The sequence below is a fragment of the Oenanthe melanoleuca genome, chromosome 21, assembly GCF_029582105.1.
Source record: "Oenanthe melanoleuca isolate GR-GAL-2019-014 chromosome 21, OMel1.0, whole genome shotgun sequence".
Taxonomy (NCBI): Eukaryota; Metazoa; Chordata; class Aves; order Passeriformes; family Muscicapidae; genus Oenanthe; species Oenanthe melanoleuca.
Genome location: NC_079354.1, coordinates 5,927,184 through 5,950,702, shown reverse-complemented (window position 1 = coordinate 5,950,702; position 23,519 = coordinate 5,927,184). Strand labels below are relative to the sequence as shown.

The 23,519-nt window shown below is 43.0% G+C and overlaps 1 protein-coding gene across 1 annotated transcript; it reads right to left on the bottom strand.

The window, feature by feature from the left end:
* Positions 1–1,518: 1,518 nt before the first annotated feature.
* On the bottom strand, positions 1,519–16,498 carry UBE2J2 (ubiquitin conjugating enzyme E2 J2). Its single transcript, XM_056508273.1, has 7 exons — positions 16,312–16,498; positions 15,438–15,568; positions 12,542–12,582; positions 11,712–11,814; positions 8,962–9,100; positions 7,460–7,540; positions 1,519–5,038 (listed from the first exon to the last, which is right to left on the bottom strand). The coding sequence occupies exons 2-7, from the start codon at positions 15,566–15,568 to the stop codon at positions 4,715–4,717; spliced, it is 819 nt and encodes a 272-aa protein (XP_056364248.1). The 5' UTR covers positions 16,312–16,498; the 3' UTR covers positions 1,519–4,714.
* Between the last annotated feature and the right edge of the window lie 7,021 nt (positions 16,499–23,519).

Sequence of the window (23,519 nt, the reverse complement as noted above, 5' to 3'; positions counted from 1 at the left end):
TCTGGATTTTCCCAAAGGATCCCAAAAATTCTTTTTCCAATTCGGGAAAACCCACCTTGGCTTTCTCCTGGATGCTCCCAGAGTGATCCTAAAAATCCTTTGGGAAATCCCTCCTGGTTTTGTCCTGGATTTTCCCAGAAGGATCCCAAAAATCCTTTTCCAATTTGGGAAACCCATCCTGGTTTGGTTCTGGAGGGGTGGGAAATCATCCCAAAAATCTTCCTCCCAGTTTGGGAATTCCATCCTGGTTTTGTTCTGGATTTTCCCAGAGGGATCCCAAAAATTATTTTCCAATTTGGGAAATCCATTCTGGATTTTGTTCTGGATTCTCTCAGGATTCCAAAAATCCTTTCCCCAGTTTTAGGAAAATCCATCCTGGTTTTGTTCTGGATTTTCCCAAAGGGATCCCAAAAATTCTTTTTGCAATTTCAGGAAAATCCATCCTGGTTTTGTTCTGGATTTTCCCAGAGGGATCCCAAAAAACCTTTCCCCAATTTTGGAAAATCCATGCTGGATTTTGGATTTTCCCAGAGGAATCCCAAAAATCCTTTTTCCAACTGGATATTTGGGAATTCGGGAATTTCTTCCCTCAGGAATGAAGATTCAAATTGGATATTTGGAAATTTGGGAATTTTTTTCCTACAGGAATGAAGATTTGGGAATTCCTGCCCATGGATGGGATTGAAATCCTTCCAACCCCAAACATTCCAGGAATTTTTATGTTAATCCCATAAAAAATTATTAATTTATCATTAATCCCATAAAATTTATTTTATTTAAAAATGTATTTATTAATTTTTTTTTTTTTTTTTTTTTTTTGCAATTCCCAAAGCTCCAGGAATCTCAGGATCTCCCAGGATTTTGGGATCATTCCCAGCTGAGGAAATTCCAAGATTCCCTAAAAATTCCTTCTCAGTTCCCAAATTCCCGAGACGGCTGCGCCACCTCGTGGTGGATCCCCAAAAATCACCAAAATTCCTGGAAAAACAGGAAAAAAATTAAAAATTCCCAAATTTCTCCCACTCCAAATTCAGCAGGGCAAAGCTTCTAGTGTTAATTAAAAATTCCCAATTAATCTTAATGAGCCATCCTCATTCCTGGCTTGAATTTCCAGGAATTTGGGAATGTTTGGAGTTTTTGGAATTAATTATTTTTCTTATTTTTGTGTGGTTTTCCTGCTTTTAAAAAATCCAATTTCTTCCCTCATGAAAATGGCATCAGCTCAGGATTGATTGATAAATTAATAATTAACAACTACTAATTATTATTATTAATTATTAATTATTATTAGCAGGAATGATCCAAAGATATCCCAAAATTTAAAGGAATTATTTGAATTATGAATGACAAAGAAAAGACACCCAGACATTAAAGGGAAGCTGGAAAAATGACATAAAATCAGGAAAAATTATTTTATTAATTTTATTAAAATCCTTTTATTTAGGAACTGAAATATTCCCAATTTTTCTTCCCATGGAATTTTTTTCCCCCCCTCCCAAAAAAAAAAACTTCACAAAGTCGATTTTTCATGGATGTTTATTATGAATAAACCACTTTACAATGCAATTCCCACTCCTTGGAATCTCCAGGAAAAAAAGGGGGAAAAACTTCCCCCCAAAATTCAGGAATTTTTTTTATTAAAAATGAAGATTTCTGTGGGAAAAAAAAAAAAAAAAAAAATCCCAACCTTTAAATTCTGAAATTTTTCAGAAATCCATGGAATTGCAGCTTGGAAAGTCAAGGATTTACTCCAAGGTTTTATCCTGGAAATTTTAATTTTTCCTCTTTTTTTTTTTTTTTTTTTTTTGGAAGAGGAAAATCAAATCCTGAATTCCCAGGAAAACACAAATCAACCTCCCCCCCTCCAAAAAAAAAAAAAAAAAAACAGGAATAAAAATTCCCAAATTTCCTGGAAAATTCCCAACTCCTGGAATCCACAGGGATCCCACAAATGGCACCTGGAATGCTTCAAACCTTCCTCCAAATCCAGGGAATTTTTGGGGTTTAAATACAAAATTTGGGGTTTTATTTCAGCAGGTGAATCCCAGAGGAATTTTGGGCTTTTGATGGTTTTGAAGAGTTTAATTTAATTTAAGGTTTTATTTCAACAGATGAATCCCAAATGAATTTTGGGGTTGGGGAGCAAAAACATTTCCAGAATTCCAGAGGAATTTTGGTTTTTTTTTTCCCCAAGAATTTCAGCAAAACCTGAAGCAGGTTTTGAACCTCCCTGAATTTGGGGTTTTACCTCTGGCTCTGCAGCAGCTCCTTTGTTATTCCCACTCCAAAATCAGAATTTTTCCCTTCCCAGAGCCCAAAATGTCGATTTTTTGAGACACAAAACCAATTTTTTGGGACAATAAAACCCATTTTTGGGACACAAAAACCCAATTTTGGGATATAAATCCAATTTATGGAACACAAAAATCCAATTTTGGGACACACAACCCATTTTTGGGACACAAAACCCCATTTTTAGGACACAAAACCCCATTTTTGGAATAAAAATATAAATCAAAGTGGGTCACCAAAAATGTTTTGGCTTCTCAACCCAAAATCCCACCACGACCCAGAAAGATCCAAAACCCCCAAATTTTCAACCTAAATTTCCCACTCACTCATCTTGAATTGGAAAACTCAACAGAATAAAAATTTACTGAAGATCTTCAACTGTCAAACCACAGATGGAGAACTCAAAGTCTTAAAAATGAAGAGTCACCCCAAAAATGCTTTAACTTCTCAACTCAAAATAATCAATGTAACCCAGGAAGGGCAAAACCCCAAATTTTCCACCCAAATTCCCCATTGATCCAGAACTGAAAACTCAACAGAATTACAAATTTACTGAAGAATTTTGAATTTCAAACCACAGATGGAGCCCAACTCTACAAACCAAGGGATCTTCCCTCCAAATCTTTGACTTCTCAGCCCAAAATCCCACCAGGAATCAGGAAAAGCCAAATTTTCCACCCAAATTCCCCATTCATCCAGAACTGAAAACTCAACAGAATTACAAATTTACTGAAGAATTTTCCAATTTCCAACCACAGTTGGAGCCCAACTCTACAAACCAAGGGATCTCCCCTCCAAATCTTTGAGTTCTCAACCCAAAATCCCACCAGGACCCAGGTAGGGCAAAACCCCAAATTCCCCATTGATCCAGAACTGAAAACTGAACAGAATACAAATTTACTGAAGATTTTCCAATTTCCAACCACAGATGGAGCCCAACTCTACAAATCCAACTGTCTCCCCAACAACATTTTGACTTCTCAACCCAAAATCCCACCAGGACCCTGGAAAAGTCAAATCCCCAAATTCCCCATTCATCCAGAACTGAAAACTCAACGGAATACAAATTTACTGAAGAATTTTCCAATTTCCAGACCACAGTTGGAGCCCAACTCTACAAACCAAGGGATCTTCTCTCCAAATCTTTGACTTCTCAACCCAAAATCCCAGGAAGGGCAAAACCCCCAAATTTTCCACCCAAATTCCCCATTCATCCAAAACTGAAAACTCAATGGAATACAAATTTACTGAAGAATTTTGAATTTCAAACCACAGATGGAGCCCAACTCTACAAACCAAGGGATCTCCCCTCCAAATCTTTGACTTCTGACCCCAAAATCCCACCAGGACCCAAGCAGGGCAAAACCCCAAATTCCCCATTCATCCAAAACTGAAAACTCAACAGAATTACAAATTTACTGAAGATTTTCCAATTTCCAACCACAGATGGAGCCCAACTCCACAAACCAAAGGATCTCTCTCCCTCCAAATCTTTGACTTCTAACCCCAAAATCCCACCAGGACCCAGGTAGGGCAAAACCCCAAATTCCCCATTGATCCAAAACTGAAAACTCAACGGAATACAAATTTACTGAAGATTTTCCAATTTCCAACCACAGATGGAGCCCAACTCTACAAACCAAGGGATCTTCCCTCCAAATCTTTGACTTCTCAACCCAAAATCCCACGAAGGGCAAAACCCCCAAATTTTTGACCCAAATTCCCCATTCATCCAAAACTGAAAACTCAACAGAATTACAAATTTACTGAAGATTTTCCAATTTCCAACCACAGATGGAGCCCAACTCTACAAACCAAGGGATCTCCCCTCCAAATCTTTGACTTCTGAACCCAAAATCCCACCAGGACCCAAGCAGGGCAAAACCCCAAATTCCCCATTGATCCAGAACTGAAAACTCAACAGAATTACAAATTTACTGAGGATTTTCCAATTTCCAACCACAGTTGGAGCCAAACTCTACAAATCCAACTGTCTCCCCAACAACATTTTGACTTCTCAACCCAAAATCCCACCAGGACCCAGGAAAAGCCAAAACCCCAAATTCCCCATTCATCCAGAACTGAAAACTCAATGGAATACAAATTTACTGAAGAATTTTGAATTTCAAACCACAGTTGGAGCCCAACTGTACAAACCAAGGGATCTTCCCTCCAAATCTTTGACTTCTGACCCCAAAATCCCACCAGGACCCAAGTAGGGCACAACCCCAAATTCCCCATTGATCCAGAACTGAAAACTCAACGGAATACAAATTTACTGAAGATTTTCCAATTTCCAACCACAGATGGAGCCCAACTCCACAAACCAAAGGATCTCTTCGCCTTGTGACCCCACAAACCCCCAACCTCCCTCCCTGGAGCTCTGTTCCCCCAACCCCAGTGGGACTGGGGCCGTGTCCCCTCACTCCTGGGCTATGCTCCTCAGCACGTACTTGACTGTGTAGGCGAAGGCGGCGAAGCCCACGATGACAAACAAGTTCGCCAGGGCTCCCCCCAAGAGTCCGTGGTTCCTGTGGGGCTGCTGCAGCCCCCCGGGGTGCCCCTGCAGCCCCCCAGGGTGCCCCTGCAGCCCCCCAGGGTGCCCCTGCAGCCCCCCGTGCCCGTTCAGCAGCGCGTGCCCGTGGTGCCCGAAGTGCGCGTCCCCGTCCGGAACCACGTCGGGCAGCGGCAGGGAGGGAGGTCTGGAGCTCAGCTCCTCCTGGGCCTTCTGCTTTTGTTTCATTTCCTGCAAGAGGAGGAGAAAAATTGGGGTGATTTGGGTGGTTTTGGTTTGTTTTCCATAGAGCAGAAGAGAAAATTCAATGCTGAGAAGTGGAATTTGTGATTTGGGTGGTTTGGTTTAATTTCCTGCATGACAAAGTGGAATTTGGGGTGGTTTGGGTGGTTTTGGTTTGTTTTCCCTAGAGGTGAAGAGAAAATTCAATGGGAATATGGAAGTTGGGGAAGGGCAGGGAGGGAGGTCTGGAGCTCAGCTCCTCCTGGGCCTTCTGCTTTTGTTTCATTTCCTGCAAAAGGAGGAGAAAAATTGGGGTGATTTGGGTGGTTTTGGTTTGTTTTCCATAGAGCAGAAGAGAAAATTCAATGCTGAGAAGTGGAATTTGTGATTTGGGTGGTTTGGTTTAATTTCCTGCATGACAAAGTGGAATTTGGGGTGGTTTGGGTGGTTTTGGTTTGTTTTCCCTAGAGGTGAAGAGAAAATTCAATGGGAATATGGAAGTTGGGGAAGGGCAGGGAGGGAGGTCTGGAGCTCAGCTCCTCCTGGGCCTTCTGCTTTTGTTTCATTTCCTGCAAAAGCAGGAGAAAAATTGGGGTGATTTGGGTGGTTTTGGTTTGTTTTCCATAGAGCAGAAGAGAAAATTCAATGCTGAGAAATGGAATTTGTGATTTGGGTGGTTTGGTTTGATTTCCTGCATGAGAAAGTGGAATTTGGGGTGGTTTGGTTTGTTTTCTATAGAGCAGAAGAGAAAATTCAATGGGAATGTGAAAGTTGGGGAAGGGCAGGGAGGGAGGTCTGGAGTTCAGCTCCTCCTGGGCTTTCTGCTTTTGTTTCATTTCCTGCAAGAGAAAGTGGAATTTGTGGTCATTTGGGTGGTTTTGGTTTGTTTTGTATAGAGCAGAAGAGAAAATTCAATGCTGAGAAGTGGAATTTGTGGTCGTTTGGGTGGTTTTGTTTGGTTTCCTGCATGACAAAGTGGAATTTTGGGTGGTTTGGGTGGTTTTGGTTTGGTTTCCATAGAGGTGAAGAGACAATGCAATGGAACAGTGAGAGTTGGGGAAGGGCAGGGAGGGAGGTCTGGAGCTCAGCTCCTCCTGGGCTTTCTGCTTTTGTTTCATTTCCTGCAAAAGGAGGAGAAAAATTGGGGTGATTTGGGTGGTTTTGGTTTGTTTTCCCTAGAGTAGAAGAGAAAATTCAATGCTGAGAAGTGGAATTTGTGATTTGGGTGGTTTTGTTCAATTTCCTGCAAGAGAAAGTGGAATTTGGGGTGGTTTGGGTGGTTTTGGTTTGTTTTCCATAGAGCAGAAGAGAAAATTCAATGCTGAGAAGTGGAATTTGTGATTTGGGTGGTTTTGTTCAATTTCCTGCAAGAGAAAGTGGAATTTGGGGTGGTTTGGGTGGTTTTGGTTTGTTTTCCCTAGAGGTGAAGAGACAATGCAATGGAACAGTGAGAGTTGGGGAAGGGCAGGGAGGGAGGTCTGGAGCTCAGCTCCTCCTGGGCTTTCTGCTTTTGTTTCATTTCCTGCATGGGGAAAAGAGAAACTTGGGGTGATTTGGGTGGTTTTGGTTTGTTTTCTATAGAGCAGAAGAGAAAATTCAATGCTGAGAAGTGGAATTTGTGATTTGGGTGGTTTTGTTCAATTTCCTGCATGAGAAAGTGAAATTTGGGGTGATTTGGGTGGTTTTGATTTGTTTTCCCTAGAGGTGAAGAGAAAATTCAATACTGAGAAGTGGAATTTGTGATTTGGGTGGTTTGGTTTGATTTCCTGCATGAGAAAGTGGAATTTGGGGTGATTTGGGTGTTTTTGTTCCATTTCCTGCACAGAGAAAGAGAAAATTCAATGATGAGAAATCAGGATGGTTTGGGTTCTTTTGTTTGATTTCCTGCATGGGAAAGTGGAATTGTGGTGATTTGGGTGGTTTTGTTTTATTTCCTGCACAGGGAAAGAAAAAATTCAAGGGTGAGAAGTGGAAATTTGGATGGTTTGGGTGTTTTTGTTTGATTTCCTGCATGGGAAACTGGAATTGGGATCATTTGATTGGTTTTGGTTCATGGGGAAACAGAAAATCCAATGGATCTTGTGGTGATCTGGGGCTTTTTTTTGATTTCCTGGAAAAGGGGAGAGAATTCAAAGAGAAAATTCCAAGGTGAGAAGGGAAAATGGCTCCTAAACCAGAATTCCTTTAGGAACAGGAATTCTGAAATCCCACAGAGCTCATAGAAAAGGGAAAAAAAACTGGGAAAAATCTCTTTTTCCCCAAATTCCTGCAGTTTTTACTTTGTGTGAAAGAATTAAAACCTTTCCAAAGATTTTACAAAATGAACAAATCAAATCCAATCTGGGAAAATCCTGAACAGGAGAAGCTGAGTTGAATTTTTTTTTTTTGAATAATGAATAAATAATAAATAAATAAAAAGTATTTTCTTACCTCCACCACTTCAGGAAAGAGCTCACAGAAGACTTTATCTTTTAAATTAAATGCTAAGCTCTGTGCAGCCAGCTGCCTTTTCTGGGGAAAAAAAAAAAAAACAAAACCCAAACAGATTTCTCAGTAATTTCATGAGAAGTTAATTAATTTATTTCAATTCCACACCTGAATTCCCACAAGAATGGTGAAAATCTCAGCCAAGTGGTTTTTAACATTTCTGACATCAAATTTGTAAGGATTATTGATGAAAATGGATGTTTATAGACATGAATTATGTTAATTTATGATTTTGTGGGATCATAATCAAGGAAAAAGGGCTGGAAAAGGGAAATAAATCCCAACCAGGCTTATCCCTGAAATATCCCAAATTTTCCTAAGAAGTTTCTAACACTTCAAACACCAAACCTGTGATTGTTACTCACTAAAATTCCTGTTTTTGTTGATTCACTGGGATCAGGATCAAGACAAAAGGGCTGGAAAAAGGAACCCAACCCCAGCCAGGCTCCATCCCTGAATCCCCTGAATTACCTGAATTCCCCTAAATTCCCTGAACCCCCTGAATTACCTGAATCCAACTGAATTCCTCTGAATTCCCTCAATCCCCTGAACCCCCTGAATTCTGAATCCTCTGAACCCCCTGAATCCACCTGAATTCCCTGAACCCCCTGAATTACCTGAATCCAACTGAATTCCTCTGAATTCCCTAAATTCCCTGAACCCCCTGAATTCCCTAAATTCCCTGAACCCCCTCAATCCACCTGAATTCCTCTGAATTCCCTAAACTCCCTGAACCCCCTGAATCCCCTGAATTACCTGAATCCACCTGAATTCCTCTGAATTCCCTAAATTCCCTGAACCCCCTGAATTCCCTGAACCCCCTGAATTCCCTGAATCCACCTGAATTCCCTGAATTCCCTGAACCCCCTGAATCCCTTCAATCCTCTGAACTCCCTGAATTCCCCTGAATCTTCTGAACCCACCTGAACCCCTTGAATTCCCCTGAATTCCCAGAATCCCCTTGAATTCCCCTAACTCCCTGAACCCCCTGAATTCCCTCAATCCCCTCAATCCACCTGAATTCCCTGAATCCCTTCAATCCCCTGAATTCCCTGAATTCCCTAAATCCCCTGAATTCCCTGAGCCCCCTCAATCCCCTGAATTACCTGAATCCACCTGAATTCCCTAAATTCCCCCAAATTCCCTGAATCCCCTGAATTACCTGAATCCACCTGAATTCCCTAAATTCCCCTAAATTCCCTGAACCCCCTGAATTACCTGAATCTACCTGAATTCCTCTGAATTCCCTAAATTCCCTGAACCCCCTGAATTCCCTGAATCCTCTGAACCCCCTGAATCCCCCTGAATTACCTGAACCCCCTCAATCCTCTGAATTACCTGAATCCACTTGAATCCCCCTAAATCCCCTGAATTACCTGAATCCTCTGAACCCCCTGAATTACCTGAACCCCCTGAATTCCCCTAAAACCAATCCCTGCACTCACAGTGAACTCAGAGGTCTCAATGCTGCCCAGGGTGGGCCCTTTCTCCACCATGAAGCTCAGCAGCCCTGTCAGGATGGTGGAGACTGACCAGGCTGGGTTCCAGGTGTCAGGGTGGAAATCCGTGATGGACAGACACAGCCTGGCCAAAAAAAGGGAAAAAAAAACAAGGAGCAGAGATTTGGGATGGGACAGACACAGCCTGGACAAAAAAAAGGGAAAAAAAAAACCAAGGAGCAGAGATTTGGGATGGGACAGACACAGCCTGGCCAAAAAAAAACAGAAAAAGGGAAAAAAAAACCACAGGAGCAGAGATTTGGGATGGGACAGACACAGCCTGGCAAAAAAAAAAACCAGAAAAAGGGAAAAAAAGGGAAAAAACCCCAGGAGCAGAGATTTGGGATGAGACAGACACAGCCTGGCCAAAAAAAACAGAAAAAGGGAAAAAAAAACCCACAGGAGCAGAGATTTGGGATGGGACAGACACAACATGGCCAAAAAAAAAAGGAACAAATGGAAATAAAGGGAAAAAAACCTCCCAGGAATCCAGCTGGAAATGGGTGATGGACAGACAACCTGGCCAAAAAAAAAGGAAAAAAAAAAACTCCAGGGATCTGGGTGGAAATCTGTGATGGACAGTCACAACCTGGCAAAAAAAAAGGAGAAAAAGGGGAAAAAAAACCCAGGAGCAGAGATTTGGGATGGGACAGACACAACCTGGCCAAAAAAAAACAAAAACAAGAAAAAAGGGAAAAAAAACCTCAGGAATCTGGGTGGAAATCTGTGATGGACAGACACAACCTGGCAAAAAAAAAAAGGGAAAAAAGGAAAAAAAAACAACCCAGGAATCTGGGTGGAAATTTGAAATGGACAGAGACAAGCTGGCCAAGAAAAAGGGAAAAAGGGAAAAAAACCTCAAAGATCTGGGTGGAAATCTGAGATGGACAAACACAACCTGGCCAAAAAAAAAAGGCAAAAAATGGAAAAAAAAGGGAAACAAAAACTCCAGGAGCAGAGATTTGGGATGGGACAGACACAGCCTGGCCAAAAAAAGGGAAAAAAGGGAAAAAAACCTAGGAATATGGGTGGAGATCTGTGATGGACAGACAGAATCTGGCCAAAAAAAAAAACAGAAATAGGGAAAAAAAAATCCAGGAGCAGAGATTTGGGATGGGACAGACACAATCTGGCCAAAAAAAAAAGGGAACAAAGGAAAAGGAAAAAAAACCCACCCAGGAATCTGGATGGAAATTCAAGATAGACACAACTGGCCAAAAGAATGGAAAAAAAAAAACAAACCAAAACAAAAAAAAAAAAAAAAAACAAAAACAAAAAAAACAAACCCAGGAGCAGAGATTTGGGATGGGACAGACATAACTTGGCCAAAAAAATGGGAAAAAAGGAAAAAAAAAACAGGAATCTGGGTGGTGATGGACTGACAGAACCTGGCCAAAAATAATGGGAAAAAGGGAAAAAAGTCACCAGGAATTTGGGTGGAAATCTATGATGGACAGAGACAACCTGGCCAAAAAAAAGAAGAAAAATGGAAAAAAACCAAACAAGAATCCAGGTGGAAATCTGTGATGGACAGACAGAACCAAAAAAACCAGAAAAAAACAGAAAAAACCAGAAAAAAAAAAACAAAACAGAAAAAGGGGAAAAAACTCCCAGGAGCAGAGATTTGGGATGGGACAGATACAACTTGGCCAAAAAAAAAAAAGGGAGAAAAGGAAAAAAAAACCACCCAGGAATCTGGATGGAAATTCAAGATAGACACAACCTGGCCAAAAAAAAAAAAAAAAAACAACAAACAAACAAAAAACCCAGGAGCAGAGATTTGGGATGGGACAGACACAATCTGGCCAAAAAAAAAAAAAATAGGGAATAAAGGAAAATGAAAAAAAAACCCACCCAGGAATCTGGATGGAAATTCAAGATAGACACAACCTGGCCAAAAGAATGGAAAAAAATAAATTTAAAAAAAAAAAAAAAACCCAGGAGCAGAGATTTGGGATGGGACAGACATAACTTGGCCAAAAAAATGGGAATAAAGGAAAAAAAAACCAGGAATCTGGGTGGTGATGGACAGAGACAACCTGGCCAAAAAAAAGAAGAAAAATGGAAAAAAAGCCAAACAGGAATCCAGGTGGAAATCTGTGATGGACAGACAGAACCAAAAAAACCAGAAAAAACCAGAAAAAACCAGAAAAAAAAAACCAAAACAGAAAAAGGGGAAAAAACCCCCAGGAGCAGAGATTTGGGATGGGACAGATATAACCTGGCCAAAAAAAGAAAGGGAGAAAAGGAAAAAAAAACCACCCAGGAATCTGGATGGAAATTCAAGATAGACACAACCTGGCCAAAAAAATGGAAAAAAAAACAAATTAAAAAAAAACAAACAAAAAAAACCAAACCAAACCAAAACAAAAAAAAAAAAAAAACAGGAGCAGAGATTAGGGATGGGACAGACATATCTTGGCCAAAAAAAAGGGAAAAATGGGAAAAAAGGGGAAAAAAGTCTCCAGGAGCAGGGATTTGGGATGGGACAGACATAACTTGGCCAAAAAAAAGGGAGAAAAGGACAAAAAAAAGGGAGAAAAGGAAAAAAAAAAACACCCAGGAATCTGGGTGGAAATTCAAGATAGACACAACCTGGCCAAAAAAATGGAAAAAAGGAAAAAAAAAAACCCAGAAGAGGATTTGGGATGGGCCAGAGGGGCCATGGGAGGGTTGGGGAGTTTTTGAGTCTTTACCTTGTGTTGCATTTGAATCTTCCATTGGGTGTGATCATATAAATACTGGGAGGTTTAAAAGGGAATTCTCGAGGGAATATTAATTTTCCATGGTAATATCCACCTGCAAACCAGCCCAGAATGGGTTAAATTCATTAGATTAAAGATATTAAATTGTATTTCATAAATATACTAATAATTAAATATAAATTTTCATGTATAAGCCTATATAATTTAAATTACATAATATATTACAGCACATAAAATAAACTATACATAAATATATAAATAAATACATAATAAAATAATATAAATTTATATTTTATAAAAGTAAATTCCCACCCCAATTTCAATCCCCAATTCCAATGCTTTTTTTCCTTGTCCTAAACTACTAAATGGGTTAAATAAATTTTATTTAATAAATATTCCCATCCCAAATTCCAATGCCTTTTTTCCTTCAAAAATTCCCAAAATGGGTTAAATACATGATATTAATGATACAAAATAAATATATTAAATTATATTTTATTAATATTTCCCACTCCAATTCCCATCCTCAATTCCTCTGCTTTTTTCCTTCTCCTAAACTTCCCAAAAATGGGTTAAATAAATTTTAATCTCAGTTCATTTCTGCTGTAAAAATGGGAATTATTTGCATTATCTGTCACAAACTAAAGGTTTGCTGTAAAACATTAAAAATATTAACCAGAATATTTGTTCTTAGTTTAAGCTAAATTTTATTTTAGTAAAGCTGTTGAGAAGAGAAGAATGATGCCCTGTTTTTTCTTCTCTTTCCCAGTTTTTGGAGCTGTTTTTAGTGGGAATTCCTGAATTTCCCAGCAGGGTTTTACCTTCATAGGGGGTCAGCTCGGGCCCTCGCACCACGTAGTGCCTGAAACAGGAATCAACAAAAATCCCAAAATTCAGGGCTCACCCCAGCCAAGGGTTCCTCCCCCACCTCCCCAGAGTGCAGGGGAGGGAGTCAGAGCTGAGAGCCTGGGAAAGCCTGTTCTGCCAGAGAGAAAAACATCCAGCCCCATCCCAGCACAATCCCAGCACAATTCCCCATCCCAGCCCAATCCCAGCCCAATCCCAATTCCCCATCCCAGCCCCATCCCAGCCCAATCCCAATTCCCCATCCCAGCCCAATTCCAGCACAATTCCCCATCCCAGCCCAATTCCCATCCCAGCCCAATCCCAATTCCCCATCCCAGCCCAATCCCAATTCCCCATCCCAGCCCCATCCCAGCACAATCCCAGCCCAATTCCCATCCCAGCCCAATTCCCCATCCCCAATTCCCATCCAGCCCAATCCCAGCCCAATTCCAGCCCAGCCCAATCCCAGCCCAGTTCCCAGCCCAATTCCCATCCCAGCCCAATTCCCCATCCCCAATTCCCATCCAGCCCAATCCCAGCCCAATTCCAGCCCAGCCCAATCCCAGCCCAGTTCCCATCCCAATTCCCATCCCAGCCCATTCCCAATTTCCCCCCATCCCAGCCCAATCCCAGCCCCAATTCCCCATCCCAGCCCAATTCCCCATCCCAGCCCAATCCCAGCCCCAATTCCCATCCCAGCCCAAATCCCCAATTCCCATCCCAGCCCAATCCCCAATTCCCATCCCAGCCCAATCCCCAATTCCCATCCCAGCCCAATTCCCATCCCAGCCCAATCCCAGCCCAATTCTCCATCCCAGCCCCAATCCCAGCCCAATTCCCCATCCCAGCCCAATCCCAGCCCCAATTCCCATCCCAATTCCCCACCTGCAATTCCCATCCCAAATTCCCAATCCCAGCCCAATTCCCCATCCCAGTTCCCACCCAACTCCAATTCCAACCCTCATTCCTACCCCAGTTCCATTCCCATCACATCCCATCCCCAATTCCCATCCCACCCCCAGTTCCCACTCCCAACTCCCATCCCAATTCTCCTCCCCAATTCCCCAACTCTTACCCCAATTCCCAGTCCCATCCCCACTCCCAATTCCCTCCCCCCTTCCCATCTCCAATTTTCCATTTCCAGCTCTTCTCCTCCATTTTCCATTCCCAACTCTTCTCCTCCACTTCCCATTCCCACCTCCAACCCCCAATTCCCATCTCCAATTCTCCATCCCAGTTCCCCATTCCCAACTCCCCCCTCCATTTCCAATCCCCATCCCCAATTCCCAATCCCCCCCTCCAATTCCCCAATCCCCCACCCCAATTCCCAGTTCCCCATCCCCAATCCCCCATTCCCTACCCCAATCCCCCACCCCCAATCCCCAGTCCTCAATTCCCAATCCCCCACCCCATTCCCACCACTCCAGGACACTGGAGGGCAGGGGCTCAGCATTCCCCAATTCCCCACCCCAATTCCCAATCCCCCACTCCAATCCCCAATCCCCCAATTCCCCACCCCAATTCCCAGTTCCCCACTCCAATCCCCAATCCCCCAATTCCCCACTCCAATCCCCTATTCCCCTCCCAAATCCCAGTTCCCAATTCTCCATTCCCCACCACAATCCCCAGTTCCCCACCCCTATTCCCCTCCCCAGTTCCCCATTCCCCACCCCAATCCCCATCCTCAATTCCCCATCCCAATTCCCAATCCCCCACCCCATTCCCACCACTCCAGGACATTGGAGGGCAGGGGCTCAGCATTCCCCATTCCCCACCCCAATTCCTCAATTCCCCACCCCAGTCAGTTCCCTATCCCCACCCCAATTCCCAATCCCCAATCCCCCACCCCAATCCCCCATTTCCCTCCCAATTCCTCAATTCCCCACCCCAATTCCCACCATTCCAGGATGTTGGAGGGCAGGGGCTCAGCATTCCCCATTTCCCAGTTCCCCATCCCAAATCCCAGTCCTCCAGCCCAATCCCCATTCCCCATCCCCACCATTCCAGGATGTTGGAGGGCAAGGGCTCAGCATTCCCCATTTCCCTCCCAATTCCCAATTCCCCAATTCCCAATTCCCACCATTCCAGGATGTTGGAGGGCAGGGGCTCAGCATTCCCCATTTCCCTCCCAATTCCCAATTCCCCAATTCCCAATTCCCGCCATTCCAGGATGTTGGAGGGCAGGGGCTCAGCATTCCCCATTTCCCAATTCCCAATTCCCCAGTTCCCCACCATTTCCAGGATGTTGGAGGGCAGGGGCTCAGCATTCCCCATTTCCCAATTCCCACCATTCCAGGATGTTGGAGGGCAGGGGCTCAGCATTCCCCATTCCCCATTTCCCTCCCAATTCCCCATTTCCCAATTCCCAATTCCCACCATTCCAGGATGTTGGAGGGCAGGGGCTCAGCATTCCCCATTCCCCATTTCCCTCCCAATTCCCCATTTCCCAATTCCCAATTCCCCACCATTCCAGGATGTTGGAGGGCAGGGGCTCAGCATTCCCCATTTCCCAATTCCCAATTCCCACCATTCCAGGATGTTGGAGGGCAGGGGCTCAGCATTCCCCATTTCCCAGTTCCCCATCCCAAATCCCAGTCCTCCAGCCCAATCCCCATTCCCCATCCCCACCATTCCAGCATGTTGGAGGGCAAGGGCTCAGCATTCCCCATTTCCCAATTCCCAATTCCCCAATTCCCAATTTCCCAATTCCCCAATTCCCACCATTCCAGGATGTTGGAGGGCAGGAGCTCAGCATTCCCCATTTCCCTCCCAATTCCCAATTCCCAATCCCCACCATTCCAGGATGCTGGAGGGCAGGGGCTCAGCATTCCCCATTTCCCAATTCCCAATTCCCCAATTCCCAATTCCCACCATTCCAGGATGTTGGAGGGCAGGGGCTCAGCACAGATGTAAGGCACTGGATCCTTTTTGATCCTCAGGTAATCCTGCTTCAGCCTCTGCGTGGCCGTGGTCGGGGCTCTCTTATTGCTGCTGCTGCTCATCTGATCAACAAAATCATTAATTCATTATTATTATTATTATTAAAAATTAATCAGTGTGAGAAAAGGGGGGAGGAAAAAAGGGAGAAAACAGAGAGAGAGGGAAAAAAGAGAAAGAGACTGAAAGGCAGAGGAGAAAATGGGGAAAAATAAAGAAAAAAGTGGGAGGGAAAAGGGATAAATAAGGGGTTAAAAGGGGGGGGCACTAAAAGGGAGAGGAAGAAAAGAGGAAATGGAGAGAGGGAGGGAAAAAGGGAAAGAGAAAGGCAGGGACTGAAAAGGAGGAAAAGGGGAAGAACAAGGGTGAAAAAGGGGAGAGATAAGGAGGGAGGGAGTGAAAGGAAAAGAGGGAAAAGGAAGGGAGGGAATGAAAGGGAGACGAAGGAAAGAGGAATCAGAGAGGGAGGAAAGAAGGGAAAGAAGGGAAAGAGAAAGAGAGAGGCTGAAAGGGAGAGGGGAAAGGTGGCAAAGAGATGGGGAAGGGAAGGAGGGAAGGAGGGAAGGAGAGGGAGAAACAGAAAGATATGAGGGAAGTAGGGAAGGAGGAGAAGGGCAGAGAGGGGGGGAGAGAGCAAGGCAGCCCAAGGAAAGGAGGGACTGAAAGACAGACAGGAAAGGTGGAAAAGGGAGGGAGAGAGACAAATACAGGGAAATGGGAAAAGAAGAGAAAGAGAAGGGCAGAGGGGGGAGACAGCAAGGCAGCCCGCCCGTCCCTGCCCGCTCGCCGCCCCGCAGGCCCCGCTCACCTCTCCGCGGCCGCCAAGCCCCGGGCGGCCCCTCCTGCCCGCGGCCGAGGGAGGGAGGAGGGAAGGAGGCGGGCGGGGAGCGGCGGCCGGGCCGCGATGGCGGCGCAGCGGGCGGGACGGGCGGCGGCGGCCGCGGCTCCCTCACGGCTCCTGCCAAGATGGCGGCGCGGGGCGGCGCTTCCGGGAAGGAGCGGGCGGCGCTTCCGGGGCTCGCGCTGGTTCCACTTCCGCTTCCGGCGCTCGCGCTGGTTTCACTTCCGCTTCCGGTGCTGCCGTGGCGGGAACGCTGAGGGGAGGGAGGGGAGCGCGCGACTTGTCGCGACATAAAGCGACATCCCGAGCGGGAAGGGAGCACAGGATGGTCCAGAACGCGCCAGCAATCCCAGCCTGGTGTTATGAGAAACAAAAGTCTCGATATTTAGCAAAATTTCGATTGGTTTATTTTATACAGACAGAGCAAAGCAGCGCTGGGGAAACGTGAGGGGTCACAGCCCGAACTTGGTTTGCAGCTCCCTTTTTATAGTCTGGTTTTCCTTGTAGAAATCAATAATTGTTATTGTTTTGTTTATTTTATATTTATTGTTTATTGTTTATATATTTTGCAGTGGTGGTCAGAGAAACTTCCAAATTTCCGTGGGACAGCTCTTGGGACAATGGGTCATGGAACCATCTGGTCTTGGGAGATAAAAACAGGAAAAATGGGAATTTTATCTTGAGCAGAGAGTTTGGGATTGATCACACAAAGGCAGGAGATCTGATTCTGCAAAAAAAACCTTTCAGACTATGGAAAACCCATTTTTTCTTTTACAAATCTCTATACAATATTCATAACGGGGATTTAAACAGAGTAGGTTTAATCAGATATTTTCCTTTATCTAAGTCCATGTTTTTTTCTTATTTTAAGTATTCTGGTTTATAAACTCCAAAATTTCCATGATTAACAGGAATCATTTATCAATTATCACACTGGGCATGGGAGCGGTGTCTGAATTTTGGTTGTGACAGATCCTGAGGGGGAAGGGACAAAATACACAAAAAAAAAAAAAAAAAAAAAGATTATTTATCTTCATTAATTTATCGCCCCTGGACGTGCCCCTTCCAGTCCTGGCGTTCCTTCATTCACAAATTTCCTTCAAAACCAGGAAATTCTCTGCCTGGGTCTTCCCAGAAAATCATTTTTTTGTGGAATGAGTTGGGATTCCACAGCGAGTTTTTGGTGGCAAAATGTTGTGGATTGTTTAAAACAAAATAATAATTGGAATGTAAGAATAATAATTAGAATAAAAGGGGGATTTAGAAGATCCTTGCTGAGCTGATAAAGAGGAAGATCATAAAAAAAATATCAGGGATAAGGAGGAAAAACTGGAAAAAATATCAGGGATAATGAAGAAAACCAGGAAAAAAATGCCAGGATAATGAAGAAAAACTGAAAAAAATGTCAGAGGTAATGAAGAAAAACAGGAACAAGTGCCAGGAATAATGAGGAAACCCTGGGAAAATGCCAGAGATAGTGGAGAAAATCTGGAAAAAATGTCATGGATAATGGAGAAAATCAGGAAAAAATGTCATGGATAATGGAGAAAATCAGGAAAAAATGCTATGGTAATGAGGAAAACCAGGAACAGGTGCCAGGAATAATGAGGAAAACCCAGAAAAATGACAGAGATAAGAAAGAAAATCAGGAAAATAATCTCTAGATCTGTGATAAAACTACCTGAGAGTGAAAATAATCTCCAGATCTGTGACAAAACTTCATGAGAGTAAAAATAATCTTCAGATCTGAGATAAATGTGACTGAGAGTGAAAATAATCTCCAGATCTGAGATAAACCTGACTGGGAGTGAAAATAATCTCCAGATCTGTGACAAAACTTCATGAGAGTGAAAATAATCTCCAGATCTGTGACTAACCTGTTTGGGAGTGAAAATAATCTCCAGATCTGAGATAAACCTGACTGAGAGTGAAAATAATCTCCAGATCTGTGATAAACTGGGAGTGAAAATAATCTCCAAATCTGTGACAAAACTTCATGAGAGTAAAAATAATCTCCAGATCTGTGATAAATTGACTGGGAGTGAAAATAATCTTCAGATCTGTGATAAACTGAGAATGAAAATAATCTCCAGATCTGTGACTAACCTGTTTGGGAGTGAAAATAATCTCCAGATCTGAGATAAATGTGACTGGGGTGAAAATAATCTTCAGATCTGTGATAAACTGGGAGTGAAAATAATCTCCAGATCTGAGATAAACCTGACTGAGAGTGAAAATAATCTCCAGATCTGTGACAAAACTTCATGAGAGTGAAAATAATCTCCAGATCTGTCATAAAACTACCTGAGAGTAAAAATAATCTTCAGATCTGAGATAAACCTGACTGAGAGTGAAAATTAGTTCCAGATCTGTGATAAACTGGGAGTAAAAATAATCTCCAGATCTGTGACAAACCTGTTTGGGAGTGAAAATAATCTTCAGATCTATGATAAAACTACCTGAGAATGAGAATAATCTCCAGATCTGCTGTTCTGGAGCGAGAGGAAACTCCAACGGGTGCAAGCAGCTCCTGGAAAAGCTGCAATATTTGGGATTTGCCCTTTGGAAAGCAGGAGATAACCCAGGAGCCTCTCGGAATCGCGGCTCAGATCGAGGAATATCCATAAAATCAGATTTTGGAGCGGGCTGGGCAGAGTCCGGGCTGGGCTGGCGGTGACATCAGCGGGCTCTGCACAAACACCAATTAACGAGTCGCTAATTGGGGCCCCTGGCAGGTGAGGCAACAGGGACGGGCTGTTGTGGTTACATAGATGGGGTTTGGGTTTTTTAGGTAAAAAAGTAAATTTTTTTTTGTTTTATATATAGTTTATTATGATATAATGTAATACAGTAATTGTATATAAATACTATATATTTTGTAATAAGATACTATGTTGTGTTATACTGTATTATGTAAATAGCGTTTTATGTTGAATTATATATTATATTATATTATATTATATTATATTATATTATATTATATTATATTATATTATATTATATTATATTATATTATATTATATTATATTATATATATTATATTATATTATATATATTATATTAATTACTATATTATATTAATTAATTATATTATATTAATTATATTATATTAATTCTTATATATTTATTATATATTTATTATATTATATATTTATTATATTATTTATTATATTTATTATATTATTTCTTATATCTACTATATTATTTCTTATATTATATTTATTATATTTATTATATTGTGTTATGTTGCATTATATTCTATTACATTACATTACAGGAATGAGATTTTTTTGGGGAATTCTAATCCAGAGCCTTCCAGGGATGACTTTTTTTTTTTTTTTTTTAATTCTCTGCCAGGGCCTTCAAGGGATGAGATTTTTTTGGGAATTCTCTGCCATAGTGTTCCAGGGATGAGATTTTTTTGGGAATTTTCTGCCAGGTTCTTCCAGGGATGAGATTTTTTTGGGGAGAATTCTCTGCCAGGTTCTTCCAGAGATGAAATTTTTTTGGGAATTGTCAACCAGGACCTTCCAGGGATGAGATTTTTTTGGGAATTGTCAACCAGAGCCTTCCAGGGCTGAGGGTTTTTTGGGAATTCTCTGCCATAGTGTTCCAGGGATGAGATTTTTTGGGAATTCTCTGCCAGGTTCTTCCAGAGATGAGATTTTTTTGGGAATTGTCAACCAGGACCTTCCAGGGATGAGATTTTTTTATGGAATTGTCAACCAGGACCTTCCAGGTCTGAGATTTTGTTGGGAATTCTCTGCCATAGTGTTCCAGGGATGAGATTTTTTTGGGGGGAATTCTCTGCCAGGTTCTTCCAGAGATTAAATTTTTTTGGGAATTGTCAACCAGGACCTTCCAGGGATGAGATTTTTTATGGAATTGTCAACCAGGGCCTTCCAGGGCTGAGGTTTTTTTTGGGAATTCTCTGCCATAGTGTTCCAGGGATGAGATTTTTTTGGGAATTCTCTGCCAGGTTCTTCCAGGGATGAAATTTTTTTGGAGAATTCTCTGCCAAATATGGAAATAATTTTAATATACAGAGCCCAGGGGTGTTTGGGCTCTCCCAAACAATTCCTGCAGGTGTGAATGAATCCGGAATATTCCACCTGAGCCCTTGCATTATCCTGGGGTTGGATCCTGCTTTGGAATTGCCTTCAGCAGCACTGAAAGGTTTCCAGGGGATCTTTTTCCCAAGCCACAGCTCCTCCCTGAGGCATTCCCTGAATCCAGAGGAACATTCCCAAATTTTTGACCCTCGCTCAGAGCTCGGCTTGCAATGCCCGTGGGTGGAGATGGGGGAATCCTCCAGATGGAAAACTCGGAGTCACAGCTGGATTTATCCCCCAAAAAAACACCCCAATTTGTCAGGTGAGGAGAGGAATGGCACAGGCATTTTAATTAGGTTTTAATTAGGATTTGCTAATCACCGCTCTGCCCCTGCGCGCTCGGCTCCCGGTTTCTTCATCCCCTCCTTCCCTCGGAGCTCCTCTTCCTGGTGGATTTCCTGGATTGATGAACCCCTGGGAATCTCTGCCAAGCCTTGGGAATCAGGTTTGGAGCCAGGAGTGCTTCCCTGCCTCGTTTTCCAGGAGTTGGATTCGCCAGCTGTGGGGTTTTTCTGGCTTCAGGATGGTGTCCGGCCTTCCAGGATGGCTGCACCTTGCACGGAGCACGGAGCTCCCGGTGCTCTCCGAGCCCTGATCTCCCTGAAATTCCCACAGATCCTGCTGGATCTGATCCCAAACCAGATAAAAACCCATCCAGGATCTCACCCTGGGAATATCTGGGATTCGAGGGGGTGACGGATCTGCTGAAGAGCCGTGAGTAACGAAACAGGAACAGGAGGAGAATCCCAAAAAAAAAAAAACCCCAGGAATTGTTATTCCAGAGGGATGCCAGGAGCAGCTCAGCCAGGTGAGTGAGTGGAAATGAATGCAGGATTTCGGTGCTGAGGCTGGATTTTAACCCTGTGCACCCAGGGCAGGGCTGACGTGGAGCCTGCTCATTCCAGAGCAGTAATTAAGGAAGATTTCCACGCTGGTAATTAGCAGATTATTCATGTGCTGGTGGAGGATTTTATTTTGGAAAATTGGGGGATAAAAACGTGGCCAGGGGAGCCCAGCAGGGGTTAAGGGGTGTTCAGCTCTGCCCCGAGGTTTGGCAGCGTTGGGACATGCAGAGACAATCCCAAATCTGCAGGCACAGATCCCTGGGAGGAATTCCAGAGAAATCCCCCAGCCAGGGCTCCAGCAGCACAGAAAAAACAATTCTGGGATTCCCAGAGGGAAAAAAAAAAAAAAAAAAAAGGAATTTAGGGAATCCCAGAGGAAATCTTGGTGTGCAGAGCTCCACAGATATTCCAGGAGAGGAGGAAAACATCCAGAAATGGGAGAATTCGGCACAAAAAAACAATTCTGGGATTCCCAGAGAGGAAAAAAAGCAATTCAGAAATTCCCAGAGGAAAAAAACAATTCAGAGATTCCCAGAGGAAATCTTGGTGTGCAGAGCTCCACAGATATTCCAGGAGAGGAGGAAAACATCCAGAAATGGGAGGAATTCTGCACAAAAAAACAATTCAGGGATTCCCAGAGAAAAAAAAAAAAAAAGGAATTCAGGGATTCCCAGAGGAAATCTCGGTGTGCAGAGCTCCACAGATATTCCAGGAGAGGAGGAAAACATCCAGAAAATAGGAGGAATTCGGCACAAAAAAACAATTCAGGGATTACCAGAGGAAAAAAAGCAATTCAGGGATTCTCAGAGGAAAATTTGGAGTGCAGGACTCCAGTGACATTCCAGGAGAGGAGGAAAACATCCAGAAATGGGAGGAATTCTGCACAAAAAGCAATTTAGGGATTCCCAGAGGGAAAAAAAAAAGGAATTCAGGGAATCCCAGAGGAAATCTTGGTGTGCAGAGCTCCTCAGATATTCCAGGAGAGGAGGAAAACATCCAGAAATGGGAGGAATTTGGCACAAAAAAACAATTCTGGGATTCCCAGAGGAAAAAAAAGAGGAATTCTGGTATTTCCAGATATTAAAAAAAAAAGAAGCAATTCAGGGACTCCCAGAAAATGGGATTCCCAGAGGAAAAAATGCAATTCAGGGATTCTCACACACCCAGAAAATGCAGGAATTCAGCACAAAAAGCCATTGAGGAATTCCCAGACACCCAGAAAATGCAGGAATTCAGCAGAACAAGTAATTCAGGGATTCCCAGAAGAAAAAAAAAAAAAAAAAAGGCAATTCAGGGATTCTCAAACAGCCAGAAAATGCAGGAATTCAGGGCAGGCTCTGCCTCCTGAACCAGCAGGAATTCGGAATTCTGCCCAACAGGAATTCTAAATTCTGCTTCCAGAGGTTTGGGAGAGCAGAGAGGGAGCCCCGGGAGTTCCTGGGGAGAAAAGAAAAAAATTAGAGAAGAAATTCCCGAGAGGAAAACTGGGCCGGTGTGAGAGGGGAGAAAATGTGGGAAGGGGAGATGTGAGTAAAGCCCAGCTCTGCTAAAACCGAGATTAAAGCGGCTGCAGAAACCTCCCCAGGGCAGGATTTAATCCTCCTCCACATCCACATCTGCTGCAGCAAGGAGATGCCCAGAGCTGGATTTCTTCATTCCCAATCCTGAGGAAAACGTGGGAATCTCCTGGAAAATGCTGCAGTGGAAAGTCAGGAAATTGTGAGAGAGGAGGAGAATTTGGGAAAAAGGCAGAAAATTCATCCCGAGGAGAGTTTGTGTGGACAGTGGGCAGCAAATTCCCAGGAAAAGCTGCTGGAAAATTGGGATTTTCGGGATTTTCTGGTGTCCTTCCAGGTGAGATTTTTCATTTTATGTTCCAGCATAAAAAAATTTGGTTTTATGTTCTCAGATTTTCCTGGGAAAATCTGCAGGAATGAGAGGCTGGGATGAGCTCAGGTGGGAGTGAAAATCCCTTTTCTGTTCTTCTTTGGGGCGTTTTCAGTAAAACTGAAATGTTTTCATTTTTAAATATTTAATACTGGCAAAATATTTTAATATTTGAGAACATCCCTGAGCTTCTCCAGGTGAATCTTTTTCACTCGAGCCTCTCCAAAACATTTTTCGTGTGTGAGGAAGTATTGAAGAATTTAAAAAATGATTCTTTGGCAGAAGATTTCCCTGATTTCATTTCTTGAGTGCATCTCACAAGGAATGTGAA

Excerpts from the sequence above, each read along its gene's own strand:
- UBE2J2 (XM_056508273.1), bottom strand. The coding sequence starts at position 15,568 with ATGAGCAGCAGCAGCAATAAGAGAGCCCCGACCACGGCCACGCAGAGG. Across the intron at positions 9,101-11,711 it reads AGATTCAAATGCAACACAAG|GCTGTGTCTGTCCATCACGG; the intron begins GTAAAGACTCAA and ends TTTTTTGGCCAG. Across the intron at positions 7,541-8,961 it reads TTGAGACCTCTGAGTTCACT|AAAAGGCAGCTGGCTGCACA; the intron begins GTGAGTGCAGGG and ends TTTTTTCCCCAG.